The sequence below is a fragment of the Dama dama genome, chromosome X, assembly GCF_033118175.1.
Source record: "Dama dama isolate Ldn47 chromosome X, ASM3311817v1, whole genome shotgun sequence".
Lineage (NCBI taxonomy): Eukaryota > Metazoa > Chordata > Mammalia > Artiodactyla > Cervidae > Dama > Dama dama.
Window position 1 is genome coordinate 131,903,238 of NC_083714.1, and position 16,849 is coordinate 131,920,086.

Sequence of the window (16,849 nt, forward strand, 5' to 3'; positions counted from 1 at the left end):
AAAGAGTCAGACACGCTGTTTACTTTACTTTCACTTTCAAGACACTACATGAGCCAACAGGAAGTACAGATTCTAGACTACTTTTTAAGTTAACCCATTCAAACATACTCAGTGATATATCCAGACACATCTAGGAAAGATTTTATTTTAGGCAGCAAAGAACTGTGAAAACTTCAATGGAATCCAGATTTTAGAATTATGTTTTCCCTTATTTAAATAGCAAAGTAATATGCAAGATTGCTGTGTTTAGATGGCTTTGCTGTAAGTGGTTATGTATGTATACATATATACACACCTACATACAGGGATGGTGTTCACACTGTTTAACAACCTACATATACAGAACACTGCGGAAGATAGAATTCCCACAAGCAGCCATGCAAGGGTGACTCTGAGGGAGCATCAGCTACCACACCAACCAGGAACCAGATGAGACCAGATGGCCTGCTGCCACCACTGGGGATAAAGGGAAGTCTTGGTCTGCTGCAGCCAGCGGAGCACTGAAGATGGAGGCCGCTGTGCAGGAGGGACGGGGGACGGGCTACAAGGCTGGTGGGCACCAGCGCACCTCCCTCCAGTGCCCACTCTTGCCTTTCCAGGGTCATGAGGGCCAGAGATCACTTGAGAAAGTTGGCCACAATGGTTCATATTGTGTTTTTACCAAGGAGTACAGAATGGTCTCAACAACCTGTTTTTCTAGAGCATTCCACCTAAGTATCACCTCGCTCTTGCATAGTGGCAACAGCACTCTCTGTCATTTCTGCACACATAAAACATGCACGCATAAACACACAAGCATTCCACTGCTAACAGTAGACCAAGGCCTGCCCCAGAGAATATTATGTGGGTTCACATATTACCTAGACATCTCTATTCACGTATTTATGTCTATGTATCAAATGTACATGTGTATCACTCACCAGAAACACTATCTCTGAAAAATTACCCACACCCTATTCTCCTAAGTAAATGGACGCCGGCTATGATTCTGACTTGAGCTCCTACTGTAATTCCCCACTGGCTTTCACAACAGTGAGTGATGTGCCTAATGGGCTCGATTATTTATCTATTGTCTCTCAGATACATGCACACCCTTTTACTCGGGTCTGTAATGCTGGGCTGTGAATCTGAAAACCATGTTTCCCAGGCACCATTGCCAGTTGGCTTCCTGCCAATAGGAGGCACTGAGGGAAATCAGGTGGCAGGAGGGGAAAGGATGCTGTGTTTGTTCTTCGGTTCCTCTTCCTCCTTTCTTCCAACAATGATCTGGAGTGGCAGTTCCTCCTCTGCTCTCGATGGTACCACCACCTCCTCCCTTTTGCATTCCTAGACACAAGGGAGATCACTGCTTCCTGAAAAAGTTATTAATCTCTGGTTTACCTCACCTTCCAACCTATTTCCTGTATTAAATCTCCTCTCTGAAACACCTAGTGTGGTTTGGCTTTCCTGGCTGATACAGAAATCTCCCCCAAATTGGTAAAAACTCATTCTTGTGTCTCTCTCCATTAAGGAGCAGTGAAGGTACACTTTATAAGGTTTATTTAAACATAGACTGATGTCTTTCTTTTTAGACTGAGTAGTAGGCTTTCCTGTACACTACTGGTGTGTGTGTTAGTCACTCAGTTGTGTCTGACTCTTTGCAATCCCATGGGCTGTAGCCCACCAGGCTCTTCTGTCCATGGAATTCTCCAGGCAAGAATACTAGAGTGAGTAGCCATTCCCTTCTCCAGGGGATCTTCCCGACCCAGGGATTGAACCTGTGTCTCCTGCATTGCAGGCAGATTCTTTAGCCTCTGAGCCACCAGGAAAGCCTGTACACTACTGGAGGTTCACATAAAGGGCATTGCCTTTCTTCTTGCTCTTTTAAAAGACTACAAAAAGACTGCTGTTCAGAAATACTTTGCTGGCTATCTTAGTTTACCCTGTCATGCCCAGAAGAAACATTTTTTTCCAATTCTTTACACTTTCCTGTAAGTTCTTTTCCATTTGCTCTTATCTCCACATGACCCCAACTTCAGTTTTCAGTCTTTCTCCTTGTTGTTGTTGTTGCTCAGTCACTCAATTGTGTACAACTCTTTATGAACCCCCAGACTACAGCATGCCGGGCTTCTCTGTCTTCCACTAATTCCCAAAGTTTCCTCAAATTCATGTCCACTGAGTTCATGATGCTATCTAACCATCTTATCCTCTGCTGCCTTATTCTCCTGTTGCCTTCAATCTTTCCCAGCATCAGGGTCTTTTCCAATGAGTCGGCTCTTTGCATCAGGTGGCCATCAATCCTTCCAATGAATATTCAGGGTTGATTTCATTTAAGATTGACTGGTTTGATCTCCCTGCAGTCCAGGGGACTCTCAAGAGTCTTCTTCAGCACCACAATTCAAAGGCATCAATTCTTTGGTGCTTAGCCTTCTTTACGGTCCAACACTCACATCCATGCATAACTACTGGAAAAACCATAGCATTGACTAGACAGACCTTTGTCAGCAAAGTGAAGCCTTTGCTTTTTAATACACTGTCTAGGTTTGTCATAGCTTTCCTTCCATGGAGCAAGCATCTTTTAATTTCATGGCTGCAGTCACCATCCACACTGATTTTGGAGTCCAAGAAAATGAAATCTGTCACTGCTTTCACTTTTTTTGCTTCTATTTGCCATGAAGTGATGGGACCAGATGCCATGATCTTAGTTTTTTGAATGTTGAGTTTTAAGGCCAGCTTTTTCGCTCTCCTCTTTCACCCTCATCAAGAGGTTCTTTAGTTCCTCTTCACTCTCTGCCATTAGAGTCGTATCATCTGCATATCTGAGGTTGTTGATATTTCTCCCAGCAATTTTGATTCCAGCCTGTGATTCACCTAGCCTGGTATTTCACATGATGTACTCTGCATATAAGTTAAATAAGTAGGGTAACAATATATAGCCTTGGCATACTCCTTTCCCAATTTTTAACCAATCAGTTGTTCCATATAACATTCCAACTATTGCTTCTTGACCCACATAAAGGTTTCTCAGGAGGCAGGTAAGGTGATCTTGTATTCCCATATCTTTCAGAATTTTCCACAAAGTGTTGTGATCCACACAATCAAAGGCTTTATCAATGAAACAGAAGTAGATGTTTTTCTGGAATTTCCTTGCTTTCTCTATGTTCCAATGATCAATTTTTCCTTGACTTTTATCTAATCCGTTCCCCAGTCTCTATCTTTATTTTTGTGTTTGTGCCTGATGAATCACATCTTTACTTGCAACAAATAAAGTAAGCTGCTTTTCATTTGCAAAAGCCTTTCCTGTTCAGAGTTTGTATTACCAGAAATTTCTCAGAGGCCCTATAGTAGTCCTTATCTACATATTTCTCAAAACTGAAAACACAGTCCCATTGTGTATCAGCAATACTTTAGTCCTTTTGCTATTAACCTTGGGGACACTGTTACTATCTATCACACCAAGCATCCTTCACCTATTTTCAGGTTTTCTTTATCAGTTTCTGAACAGAAATGGATTTTTTGCTTCTTGCATTTGTATTTTTTTCACTGTCTTTTTTAAGCTGTTAGAAATTCTGCGGTGTAATTGTGTCTATCTCAGTAATGAGTCAGATGAAAGCCATTTCTTCACAAAAGTACTTTAAAATCTTGGTATATAATGTCTTCAGTTCAGGCTGTGGAGACACGAGGAAATATACCTAACACTGCATCCTGTCTGGCGTCTTGTCTCTTTTCACAAAAGGTACTACATTTATTGAACTCTTAAATTTGGGGCATTCACTTTAAACAGCAGCAGGCTGCCAACAAAACTTGATCAACTAAACACTGTGAATGAGCCCTGAATGCTATCTTATTGGATTAAGGCTTGAGACTGTTCCATCTGTGCAGCCTCTTAAATCAATTTCGGGCACATGGATATGATATGTGTTAATTTGTAATGACTTCTCCGAACCAAAATAATTTACTATCAGAAGTGAAAATTGAAGAAGCTATAACTAACACTTCTAGTGTGCTTCCTATGTGCCAGGACCAGTTCTCTATACTTTAAGTATGTTCACTTATCTGAGCCTCATAGCAGCCCTGGAGGCAGGGATTGGTGATGGACAGAGTTGCTGATGGACAGGGAAGCCTGGTGTGCTGCGGTCCACTGGGTCACAGAGAGTCAGACATGACTAAGCAACTGAACTGCACTGAACTGAACTGAAGGCAAGGATTATGACTATCTCCATTTTGATATGAGGAAAGTGAGATGAAGAAACTGAGGCACAGAGAGGTAGTATAACCTACCTCAGGTCGTACAGTTAGAAAACAGAAGAATAGGGAGTTCACTCCAGACACTTTGATCCCAGGATCCATGTTCATAACCACTACAATCTGCTTCCTCTCAAATCTCATCTGCATTCTTTTTTTAAAAAAATCTTTCTTTTTGGCTGTGTTGAGCCTTAGTTGCAATGCACAGGTCCTTCCCTTCTCTCCAGTTGTGGCACACACAGCACACAGCCTCAGCAGTTCCAACGCGCAGGCTCAGTGGCTGTGATGCACAGGCTTAGTTGCTCCATGGCATGTGGGATCTTAGTTCCCCAACCAGGGATCGAATCCACATCCCCAGTATTGGAAGACGGATTCTTAACCACTAGACCAACAGGGCAGTCCCCTCCTCTGCAGTCTTGACTTGAGATGTTTGCCAATCACATGTAATTCTCCAGGTTCTCCTGCTGAGGTACTTTGTGACCTGGTGATGCTCTTCTTAGCAACAATAGTTCTCATTGCTGCTAAGTTATAGCTATCATTTATGGGGAGATGACTCATGTGCCAGACACTATGCTAGGTGCTTTTACACGTATTTAATCTCACTTAAAAGATGCTTGCTCCTTGGGAGAAAAGCTATGACAAACCTAGACAGCATATTAGAAAGCAGAGACATAACTTTGCCGACAAAGGTCCATCTAATCAAAGCTATGGTTTTTCCAGTAGTCATGTATGGATGTGAGAGTTGGACTATAAAGAAAGCTGAGCACTGAAGAACTGATGCTTTTGAACTGTGGTGTTGGAGAAGACTCTTGAGAGTCCCTTGGACTGCAAGGAGATCCTACCAGTGCATCCTAAAGGAAATCAGTCCTGAATATTCATGGGAAGGACTGATGCTGAAGCTGAAACTCTAATACTTTGGCCACCTGATGCGAAGAACTGACTCATTTGAAAAGACCCTGATGTTGGGAAAGATGGAATGCAGGAGGAGAAGGGGACAACACAGGATAAGATGGTTGGATGGTATCACCGACTCAATGGACATGAGTTTGAGTAAACTCCAGGAGTTGGTGATGGACAGGGAGGCATGGTGTGCTGCAGTCCATGGGGTCGCAAAGAGTTGGACACGACTGAGCAACTGAACTGAATCTCACTTAATCTTTTCAGCAATACGAAGACTTGGCTATTATTATTTTCAGTCTTCAGATAACCAAAGGGAAGCCAACTGAAATTAAAAAACTTGCACAAGCTCAAACAACTAGTAAGCCAGAATCACTCCAAAGCCTGTGCTCTTACCCATTTAACAGTATGACCTCCATTCCTTCACTCGTCTCAACCCAAACAGCTCTGGGAAAGCAGTTCCCACTTACTCTTCAACTCACTCCTCTGTTCCTCCAGCAGGGGTGCCTGACAAGAACCCTGCAAAATCCCTTCTCTGATTACAAGCAGAGTTTCCTGGACCCAGATTTCAGTCCTGGCTCTGATGCTAGGCAGGGCACTGAGGAAATCTCTTAACTACTTTGAGTCTCTATGTCCTTTTCTGCAATACTCAGATAAATACCATTTATTTCACAGGTTCAGTGTGGTGTTTAAAAGATAATGTACATGAATTTGGCAAATGTGTCAGTATCTTTCATCATCATACTAACAGTGAGATTTTTCAGGATCAAAACAATGTGTAATAAGATGGGCTGTCAGAGCTTTGGGATACTGTGAAGCACAATTATTTTCCCCTACAGCAACTAGATCAATACTTTGGAAGGCTATATCTTGAAGCCCAATGGAGAAATTTTCAAATTAAAGTTTTCACTCACTTTTGAATGATCTTATAAAATTCCAGTGTTCATGTACAAAGCTAGGATTGCTTGTTAGACCACAATCTCAGAAAAGAGCTACACTACAGAACCATAGTTATTTAACTAATTTTTTAAAACTACTTTTTCAAGAAAATCTAGTGAATGGTAAAAAGAGGGAGTTTTATGATGAAGAAAAGTTGTTTACCAGAACTATCTGTAGGAAAGCAAATGACAATGGTTATGATTAGAAAGGCCTGCAATGAATGTATCTACTGGAAAATATATGTCCCATAATATTAGAATAAAAAATTATTATTTCTCCATCAGAAACTTACTATAAATATACAGTCCAATTCACAATAAATTATAGAATCACATGTATATGCACTTAGTTTGCCAAAACAGTCATAAAGCTTAATGAAGTTAACTCACAACAGGCAAGATTTATTACCAGTCATTTATTATGAATGAAGCACATAAAGACTATTTAACAACAAATATCATACATTCACCATTAGAACGTGTCCACTAATTGTAAAATACTCAGTTTTCTTAACTCTTTCCTGTATGATCAAAGTAGACCAAATCCAAACCCATTTGCTTTATGGTACCCACTCAGGTACACATTCTTTCTGACACTTGCTTTATTGTGAACCTGCTGTAAATCTTATCCTATGTCTGCATAATGAGGCTCATATCTAGCCAAGGAATGACTCAAAAGTTGGTGCTTTATGGCACAACCAGATTTAATTGCCTAGACTTGGGTTAGTAGAAAGGCATGAGGCCAGTACAACTTGCCAGGAAAAAAAAAGAAATTATAGTAAATTTAGCACTTACTGACTTGAGGTCTTCATTAATATAAGTATCATTCATTATAAACTCAGGATAGCCAACTTTTGCCAAAACAGCTCTTGCCTATAAAAAGGAAAAAGAAAAATGATATCAGAATTTCAGCACTTAAGTCATTAATAATCACAGGATGTAAGAATGCAACCTTCATCTGAAAACTCTATTTACTGAATATCTACTATATGTAATCAACTGTGAAGGACAAAAAATTTTAAAAAAATCTAAGTGCCTTCCCTCGATATGTTAAAAGTATAGTGAATGTAGCAAAGAACTATATAATTCAACATAAAGGTTTAGATATAGACAATATTGTCTATAAATAGATAACTGTATTTATAGAAAATATTGTTATTTAAGTCCAGAGCAGATACTATTTCCTCATGGGGAAAATGCTTAATGGAGAAGGGGACCAAACTGAGTCTCAGAGAATGGTTGGGATTTCAAAATGTAGAGCTAAGAGGAAGGAATTCCAGGAAAGAAAACAGCAGGAGCAAAGTCAGGGAGATGAAAAACAAAGAGTATGCCAGAGAGATGGTAAATAGTTGCCTGGAGCTGGACTAGAAAGCACAAATGGTGGACAGCAGAAAAAAAATGCAGGAAAATCAACTTTGGCCTGTTCTCAGTGTTTCCCGAATGCCACGCTGAGAAGTCTGTGTTTGATTTTACAGACAAGAGAGAACAAAGTATTTTTAGCAGCAATAAAATGAGTCACTCTTCAGTGAGATTATCTGTGCAACCCTGGGAATGATGGCTAGGATGCCAGAAAAATTGGAGGGAGGGGGTCCAGACTAACTGAAGATGCATCATAACCATCCTTTTGATAGACATACCACTTATTCCCTGTTTTGCAGGATACAGGAAATGGATAAAGGAAAAAGCCATCTCTGGTACATACAAGGAGCCTCCACAGCAAGGACGGGCAAACTATGGCCTCTGGGCCAAATTTCTCTGCCTCCCTCCCCCTCCATCTGTTTCTATAAATCAAGTTTTACTGGAACACAGCCACGCCCGCTCATTTGCATGACTTATTTACATGGCCGCTTTTACACTACAATGGCAGAGTTGAAGTGTTGGGAGAGAAACCCTGTGGTCCACAAAGTCTCAAATATTTACTCTCTAGCCCTTTATTTTAAAGAAAAGGTTTGCCAATCCTTGCCCTCCAGAAACTGTCTCCCACCATCCCCCCAACTCAGGGTTTCACCAAAACAAAAGAACAGCTTACTCAAAGAGTAAGTACAGTGACAGGGCTCTGGCCAGATCCCTTTTATCACTTCAGACATCCCTCCCCAGGATCTATGTTCTTCTTTCTTTCTAAAGGCAAGCACCTGAGACTTCGAAGGCCTGCCCAAGGGCTACTAGGATACTCAAAACAGCTCCTTCCCGGGAGTTTATCTGCGTTGGGCCCCCAGCTTCCACTGGCGGGCAAGCAGCCCTCAGCCAACAACTGACTGTAGCAGGAATGTGAAAGTCTAGCTCCTTTGCTTCAGTTCAGGATGGAGTATAAGCTACAATTTGCATGTCAAAGTTCCCTGCAGGATCAGACTATCTGAGACTTCCCCTGAAATGGACCCCAGTCCATCGCTTACCCTTCCCAGTCTGGCTTCCCTCATCCCCTGCTGGCTTCTCCTGGGTGCCCTTGCTGACTAAATCATAAATCACTTGAATGTGAATCCTCATCTCTCATCTCCAACTCTGCCTCGAGAAGACCCAATGTAAGACACCAGGCAATCCCAAACATACTGATTTTATTCCAGCGAAGCTAAAACCATTGCCCTTTGCACACTGCTCTTAGTAATGAGTCTTTTTTTCCTTCAACCCTTTCAATTTTCCTCACTCAAGAAAGAAATAGAATAAGATAGTACATTTTCTTTATCTTCCTTGAGATAATTCAAACATTAAATGTCAGCAGAAACTTGAAACTCCAGATTCAGAGAAGATTTTACAAGTGCCATAGGACACACTCATAATGGGTTTTGCTATTCCAGACTCAAATACAGCACAGATCAAATTTTGTCTTCAAATCCCTGTGAGTTACACTGAAAGCCTGATGTGACCCAGACAGCAGGTAACTAGAGGTTACAGCTCTCCCCTAACACCAAACAATACATCCTATGTCTCTAGGTTACCTTCTTCTGAGACTCTTCTAATATTTCCCTCTTTGTGTTTAATTCCTCACTGTGTTTTATCAGCTCACCACAAGTCATATATATAACAAATAAAGAGCTCCAGATAGCTTCAAAAAAAATAAAGGAATATACAAGCTGAGTCATCCACAATTGTTTTCTGAACACCAGTCTTTCCAGAGCATGCTGGTGAATTATGCATTGTTTTTCAAATCTCACGCTCTGGGTCCCCCACTGCACTATAGAGCTTCACAGAATATATTACTTTCTGCACTGTATATGCAGGTCATGGAATCCTTTTTTATTATTTAGCAATACCATGATTTGAAGAGAGCCAGAATACAGGTATAAAGAATCTCTATTCATCTGCTAAGAACACAAAGATAAAGTAATAATACTAATAGCAACACTGCCAACACTGGAAAAGAAGACTTCTTCCCCCAAACTGTGCTGTGTTGTTATGCCTCTATTCAAACTCAAGTCATCCCTGCCAGTCAGCCGGTTGTCACTTCCACATCTTCCCACCCCACCCCATGCTACTCTCCCCTGAGAAGCCTCAAAACCCCATCTCCCCAGACCCCATGGGACCTGGCTCCAGATCACACATTGTGAATGAGAAGCATTCACAGGAGACAGGAGTAGAGGAGGAGACACCAGTTATTCACTCACAGCCAGTAGCTCTGGGCAGGCATGGCACAGCTGCAGGTAGCAGATAGAACACTTGGCCAGCAGCTCCCACACGCTCTCTGCAGAAGACCCCTATGGGGGTGGGCAGCAGAGACCATGGGCAGGCTCTACACTTCACGGCCAAGCCTTCCTGATGACTGCATAAGCCAAATTCCTGTATTATACACCTTTCTGCTTGACACACTTAGAAGGGCACCCACTCTCCAAATAAAATCTGAGAGCCCCTATAAAGCAAATAACTGATCACATCACTTTGTAATTTTCCAAGAATGGAAGAAACGAAGCACCAACAGCTTGATGGCAAAGGATTAGTGAGGCAGGCCTGAAATCAATTACTCCATGGGTTACATGGAAAAGAAGGAAAGGCAAGGGCCACACCAAATACTGAGAGAATGGGGGGATAAATGGATAACAGACTGCACATTATATCCTACAAGAAACATTTCCCAGGCTGCTTGTGGCTGATCAAAAACTCCAGAGTCTTCCATAACCAGTACGTGCATTCAGTTCACTTCAGTCGCTCAGTTGTGTCCTACTCTTTGCAACCCCATGGACTGTAGCATGCCAGGCCTTCCTGTCCATCACCAACTCCTGGAGTTTGCTCGAATTCATGCCCATTGAGTTGGTAATGTCATCCAACCATTGCATCCCCTTCTCCTGCCTTCAGTCTTTACCAGCATCAGGGTCTTTTCAAATGAGTCAGCTCTTTGCATCAGGTGGCCAAAGTACTGGAGTTTCAGCTTCAGTATCAGTCCTTCCAAATGAATATTCAGGACTGATTTCTTTTAGGATGGACTGGTTGGATCTTGCAGTCCAAGGGACTCTCAAGAGTCTTCTCCAACACCACAGTTCAAAAGCATCCATTCTTTAGTGCTCAGCTTTCTTTATAGTCCAACTCTCACATCCATACACGACAACTGAAACAACTATAGTTTTGACTAGATGGACCTTTGTTGGCAAAGTTATGTCTCTGCTTTTTAATATGCTGTCTAGGTTGGTCATAACTTTTCTTCCGAGGAGTAAGCATCTTTTAATTTCACGGCTAGAGTTACCATCTGCAGTGATTTTGGAGACCCAAAAAATAAAGTCTGCCACTGTTTCCACTGTTTCCCCATCTATTTGCCATTAAGTGATGGGGCCAGATGCCACGATCTTAGTTTTCTGAACGTTGAGCTATAAGCCAACTTTTTCACTCTCACTTTCATCAAGAGGCTCTTTAGTTCTTCTTCACTTTCTGCCATAAGGGTGGTGTCATCTGCATATCTGAGGTTATTGATATTTCTCCCTGAAATCTTGATTCCAGCTTGTGCTTCATCCAGCCCTGCAATTCTCATGATGTGCTCTGCATATAAGTTAAATAAACATGGTGACAACATACAGCCTTGATGTACTTCTTTCCCTATTTGGAACCAGTCTGTTGTTCCATGTCCTTTTCTAACTGTTGCTTCCTGACCTGCATACAGATTTCTCAAGTGGCAGTTCAGGTGGTCTGGTATTCCCATCTCTTTCAGAATTTTCCACAGTTTATTGTGATCCACACAGTCAAAGGCTTTGGCATAGTCAATAAAGCAGAAATAGATGTTTTTCTGGAACTTTCAGGCTTTTTTGATGATCCAACAGATGTTGGCAATTTGATCTCTGGTTACTCTGCCTTTTCTAAATCCAGCTTGAACATCTGGAAGTTCACACTTCATGTATTGATGAAGCCTGGTTTGAGAATTTTGAGCATTACTTTGCTAGCGTGTGAGATGAGTACAATTGTGTGGTAGTTTGAGCATTTTTTGACATTGTCTTTCCTTGGAATTGGAATGAAAACTGACCTTTTCCAGTCCTGTGGCCACTGCTGAGTTTTCCAAATTTGCTGGCATATTGAGTGCAGCACTTACGCAGCATCATCTTTTAGGATTTGAAATAGCTCAACTGGAATTCCATCAGCTCTAATAGCTTTGTTCATAGTGATGCTTCCTAGGGCCCACTTGACTTCACATTCCAGGATGTCTGGCTCTAGGTAAGTGATCACACCATCATGATTATCTGGGTCATGAAGATCTTTTTTGTACAGTTCTTCTGTGTATTCTTGCCACCTCTTCTTAATATGTTCTGCTTCTGTTAGGTCCATACCATTTCTGTCCTTTATTGATCCCATCTTTGCCTGAAATTTTCCCTTGGTATCTCTAAGTTTCTTGAAGAGATCTCTAGTCTTTCCCATTCTATTGTTTTCCTCTATTTCTTTGCACTGACCACTGAGGAAGGCTTTCTTATTTCTCCTTGCTATTCTTTGGAACTCTGTATTCAAATGGGTATATCTTTCCTTTTCTCCTTTGCTTTTCGCTTCTCTTCCTTTCACAGCTATTTATAAGTCCTCCTCAGACAGCCATTTTGCTGTTTTGCATTTCTTTTTCTTGGGGATGGTCTTGCTCCCTGTCTCCTGTACAATGTCATGGACCTCCATCCATAGTTCATCAGGCACTCTGTCTATCAGATCTAGTTCCTTAAATCTATTTCTCACTTCCACTGTATAATCATTAGGGATTTGATTTAGGTCATACCTGAACAGCCTAGTGGTTTTCCCTACTTTCTTCAATTTAAGTCTGAATTTGGCAATAAGGAGTTCATGATCTGAGCCACAGTCAGCTCCCAGTCTTGTTTTTGCTGATTGTATAGAGCTTCTCCATCTTTGGCTGCAAAGAATGCAATCAATCTGATTTCGGTGTTGACCATCTGATGTCCATGTGTAGAGTTTTTCTTGTGTTGTTGGAAGAGGGTGTTTGCTATGACCATTGTGTTCTCTTGGCAAAACTCTATTAGCCTTTGCCCTGCTTCATTCTGTACTCCAAGGTCAAATTTGCCTGTTACTCCAGGTGTTTCTTGACTTCCTACTTTTGCATTCCAGTCCCCTATAATGAAAAGGACATCTTTTTGGGGTGTTATAGAAGATCTTGTAGGTATTTATAGAACCATTCAACGTCAGCTTCTTCAGCATTACTCGTTGGTGAATAGACTTGGATTACCATGATATTGACTGGTTTGCCTTGGAAATGAACAGAGATCATTCTGTCGTTTTTGAGACTGCATCCAAGTACTGCATTTCAGACTCTTTTGTTGACTATGATGGCTACTACATTTCTTCTAAGGGATTCTGGCCCACAGTAGTAGATATAATGGCCATCTGAGTTAAATTCACATGTTCCAGTCCATTTTATTTTGCTGATTCCTAAAATGTCGATGCCATCTCCTGTTTGACCACTTCCAATTTGCCTTGATTCATGGACCTAACATTCCAGGTTCCTGTGCAATATTGCTCTTTATGGTATCAGACTTTACTTCCATCACCAGTCACATCCACAACTGGAAGTTGTTTTTGCTTTGGCTCTGTCTCTTCATTTTTTCTGGAGTTATTTCTCCACTGATCTCCAGTAGCATATTAGGCACCTACTGACTTGGGGAGTTCATCTGTCAGTGTCCTATCTTTTTGCTTTTTCATACTGTTCATGGTGTTCTCAATGCAAGAATACTGAAGCAGTTTGTCATTCCCTTCTCCAGTGTGCCATATTTTGTCAGAACTCTCCACCATGACCCGTCTGTCTTGGGTGGCCCTACACGGCATGGCTCATAGTTATCATTGAGTTAGGGAAGGCTGTGGTCCATGCATTCCTATCCCTTATTCACACAGACCTCTAGAAAGCGCTGCACATGACAACTGGACTGCCTTCCTTGATAAAGGCGGCTCAAATGTTCTTCACTACGTGTGTGACACTGAGCGAACTATTTAACTTTTCTGAAGCAAATACCACCTATTAGCCATCCAACATCCACATTCCTTCTTCTCAGGGTTGACAATGGACCCAACAAAAAATAGCTGCATCATCCAACTTCCTTTGCAGTTAAAGGTGGCTACAGAATGAGATTTTGGCCAATGACATATAACTAAAGGTCCTTGTTGCACTGCCAGGAATCTGTTTTAAAAGATGAAGACTCAGCTGGCATGTGCTCTTTGCCTACAGTCCAGGGTTTTTCAACCTTAGCACTATTGACATTCCAGGCCAGATTATTTTTCTTGTGAGCTGTCCTGTGGGTTGTAGGATGTTTAGAAGCATCTTTGGCTTCTACATACTAGATGCTGATAGCAACATGCCTCGCAAGTCATGACAACCAAAAATGTCTTCAGACATTGTCAGATGTCCCCTAGGGGCAAAACTGCCCACTGGTAAGAACCCTGCTTTAGCCATATCTCTTCTTCCTTTCCACAATGCTGAGGTAATGGCAGAGATAAGGCAGCCATCTTGTAATCACAGGGCAACAAACATGAAAAATAAGTCTACATGCTAACAATGGTGGAATGAAGAGTTAGTGCCATCTAGAGTCCACCATACCAGACATGAACTGCCTCCCTTTCCCCACTATGACATGAGGAAAATAAACTCCTAGTTATTTGAGGCATTATATATCATGTTTTATATTGGCTGTAGCTCAGTGTAATACTAACATGGTGTCCTTTTCATGAGACATAGCCTGAGGAAAAAAATAGCACCTATACTTCATTGGGTTATCTGCAAGGATTCACGATGACATTGCATACAAAACACATTTTTATGCCTTGGTCCAGAGTACATGATGAATAAATTTTGGCTGTAGTTTATACAGAGAAAGTAGATACATAACATCTTCCAAGGATCTGGAGTAACGCTGTTATGTACCTGTCTGGAGGGTCTTTCAAGGGAACCCAGGCCAGGTTACATCCTTAACTAAATACCTTGATTCCCAGGGGGAATAATGTCACTCTTTTTAGTTGTAGGTCAAGTTTTAGGGACGCACACAACATAGTAGGAGAGAAAGGCTGTTGAAGCAACCCTGCAAGCAATGGAGAGACAGATGGGCCCATGAGATTCTTGGAGCACAGTGGAGATTTCTTGAGCAAAGCCAGACTCTAAGCATGAGCCAGGAGAATTCAGGCTGTTCGCATTCCCCCAAAATTCTAAGGACTCTTCTGAGGGCCACTATATGCACACCTCACAAAATGGACCTAAGAAACATTATGAATGCTAATCTTAGCAAAGATCAAAGAAAAAGTTGCCTTTAGTGTTCACCATCTTGGGATCTGTTTTCCCATCCCTTCTCTTTCCTGTATCCATTCATCTCAGTACCCAGGCCCTGGGTGTTCATACCTTCTGCTCTCTGATCATACCCAACACTGGCCTTTCATAGCAATATTCTATGCTCCAAAGTCATCTCCCCTTTCCCACCTCATCCATCAAAACTGTTATTCCCTCAAGACAGCTGGCATTGGGCCTCTAATTTGTAATAAAATGTGAGTGACTAACAGCAATCTAATGTATTAACTCTAGAGAAATATCTGTATTTAAAAGAGTAGTTCATTCATCAAAGCAAGAAATCAAATTATAAGGGAGGTTTCTGTAGCTGAGAGAACCTTCTTTCTGATACTGCTCAAATCAGGGTAAAGGGCTATTCCATTTAATCCTCCTTGTGTTCTCCACATGGAACACAGTGCTAGGCATACAGCAAGTGACCAATGCTCAATAAATACTGATTTTTGTAACGTGCAATTTAGTTGATAAACCCATTCTGATCAATGGCAGAAATAGTATCAGAAAATATAAAAGGTTATAGTTTCACCCTAGATAATATACTGTATGGCAAAAACCACTATATATTGTAAAGTGATTAGCCTCCAACTAATAAAAATAAATGGGGGAAAAAAGGTTATAGTTTAACATATGAACAAAAACATCATTCAATGCTGCTCCCATTAAGGCATATATTTCCATATAAAGAGATCTTACCAAAAGAGATGAAAAATGAGGGGAAAAAAGAAAGAGACTTTCTGAGAACCTAGGAAACTGTCTGGAAAATGAAGCAATGTTTAAAATCCCTGGGGCTAACTCTTGATGGGAACCAAAAGTATATTTTTTCAATATAAGCTATTTCAAACAACAAATATTTATTGATAATGCCCTTGAGGCTCAGGCCTCCCCTCAGTTCTAAAGGAATATAAAAATATATAAGATGAGCCATGGTCTCACCATATTTGTATTAAAAGATGGAAGAGGAACAGTCTACAACTTTCCATAATTGCTACTATGAAAAATGAGCAGTAGCTTAGTTATCTGAATCTCTCTGTTTCTCAGTTTCCTCATCTGTAAAATGCAGATAAAAGTACTTCTAATACCAGGGTAGTGAAATAGAGAGTTGAAAGAAGTATTTGGATAACAAAGGAATCGGGAAAGGATAATTTTGGATTACCTAGATCAGGGGTTAATAACCTTTTTCTGTAAAGGGCCAGATGGTAAATATTTTCAGTTTTGCAGGCCATATGGTCTCTGTCACAACTATTCAACTCTGCATTATACCTGGGAGAGCAGCCATGGACACCACACAAATGAATGGCTATAGCTGTGTGCCAATAAAACTTTATTTATAGACACTACTGAAATTTGAATTTCACATCATTTTTATATAACATGATATATGCTTTTCTTTTGACTTTAATTAATTATTTTAATTGGAGGATAATTACTTTACAATATTGTGATGGTTTTGCCATACATAGACATGAATCAGCCACAGGTGCACATGTGTCCCTCCATCCTGAACCTCCCACCCACCTCCCTCCCCACTCCGTCCCTCTGGGTTGTCCCAAAGCACCAGCTTTAAGTGCCCTGCTTCATGCATTGAACTTGCACTGGTCATCTGTTTTACATATGGTAATATACATGTTTGAATGCTATCCTCTCAAATCATCCCACCCTCACCTTCTCCCACAGAGTCCAAAAGTCTGCTCTTTACATCTGTGTCTCTTTTGCTGCTTTGCATATATGATCGCCATTACCATCTTTCTAAATTCCATATATAAGCGTTAATATACAGTATTGGTGTTTCTCTTTCTGACTTACTTTACTCTGTATAATAGGCTGACTTCTTAAAAACCATTTTAAAATGTAAAATCCTTTCTTAGCTTGGGGATCATACAAAAACAGGCAGCATGTTGAACATAGCTCAAAAGCCATAGTTTGCTGAGCTGAGACAGATAATTCAATGAGGGTAGACTATTCACTGAGTTTCCTCAATTAATGGCATGGAGCCTAGTACACAGTAAGTGCTCAACATCACTTGCGAAAGTGATCCATGCTGAACAGAGTGGGGGGTGTGGATATG

General features: G+C 41.0%; 1 protein-coding gene across 1 annotated transcript in view; it reads right to left on the reverse strand.

The window, feature by feature from the left end:
• PHEX (phosphate regulating endopeptidase X-linked) overlaps positions 1 to 16,849 on the reverse strand; it is a 199,095-nt gene that overhangs the window by 61,182 nt on the left and 121,064 nt on the right. The window contains exon 13 of the mRNA XM_061136653.1: positions 6,855 to 6,932. Coding sequence (XP_060992636.1) covers positions 6,855 to 6,932 — 78 coding nt within the window. The remainder of the gene's footprint in view (positions 1 to 6,854; positions 6,933 to 16,849) is intronic.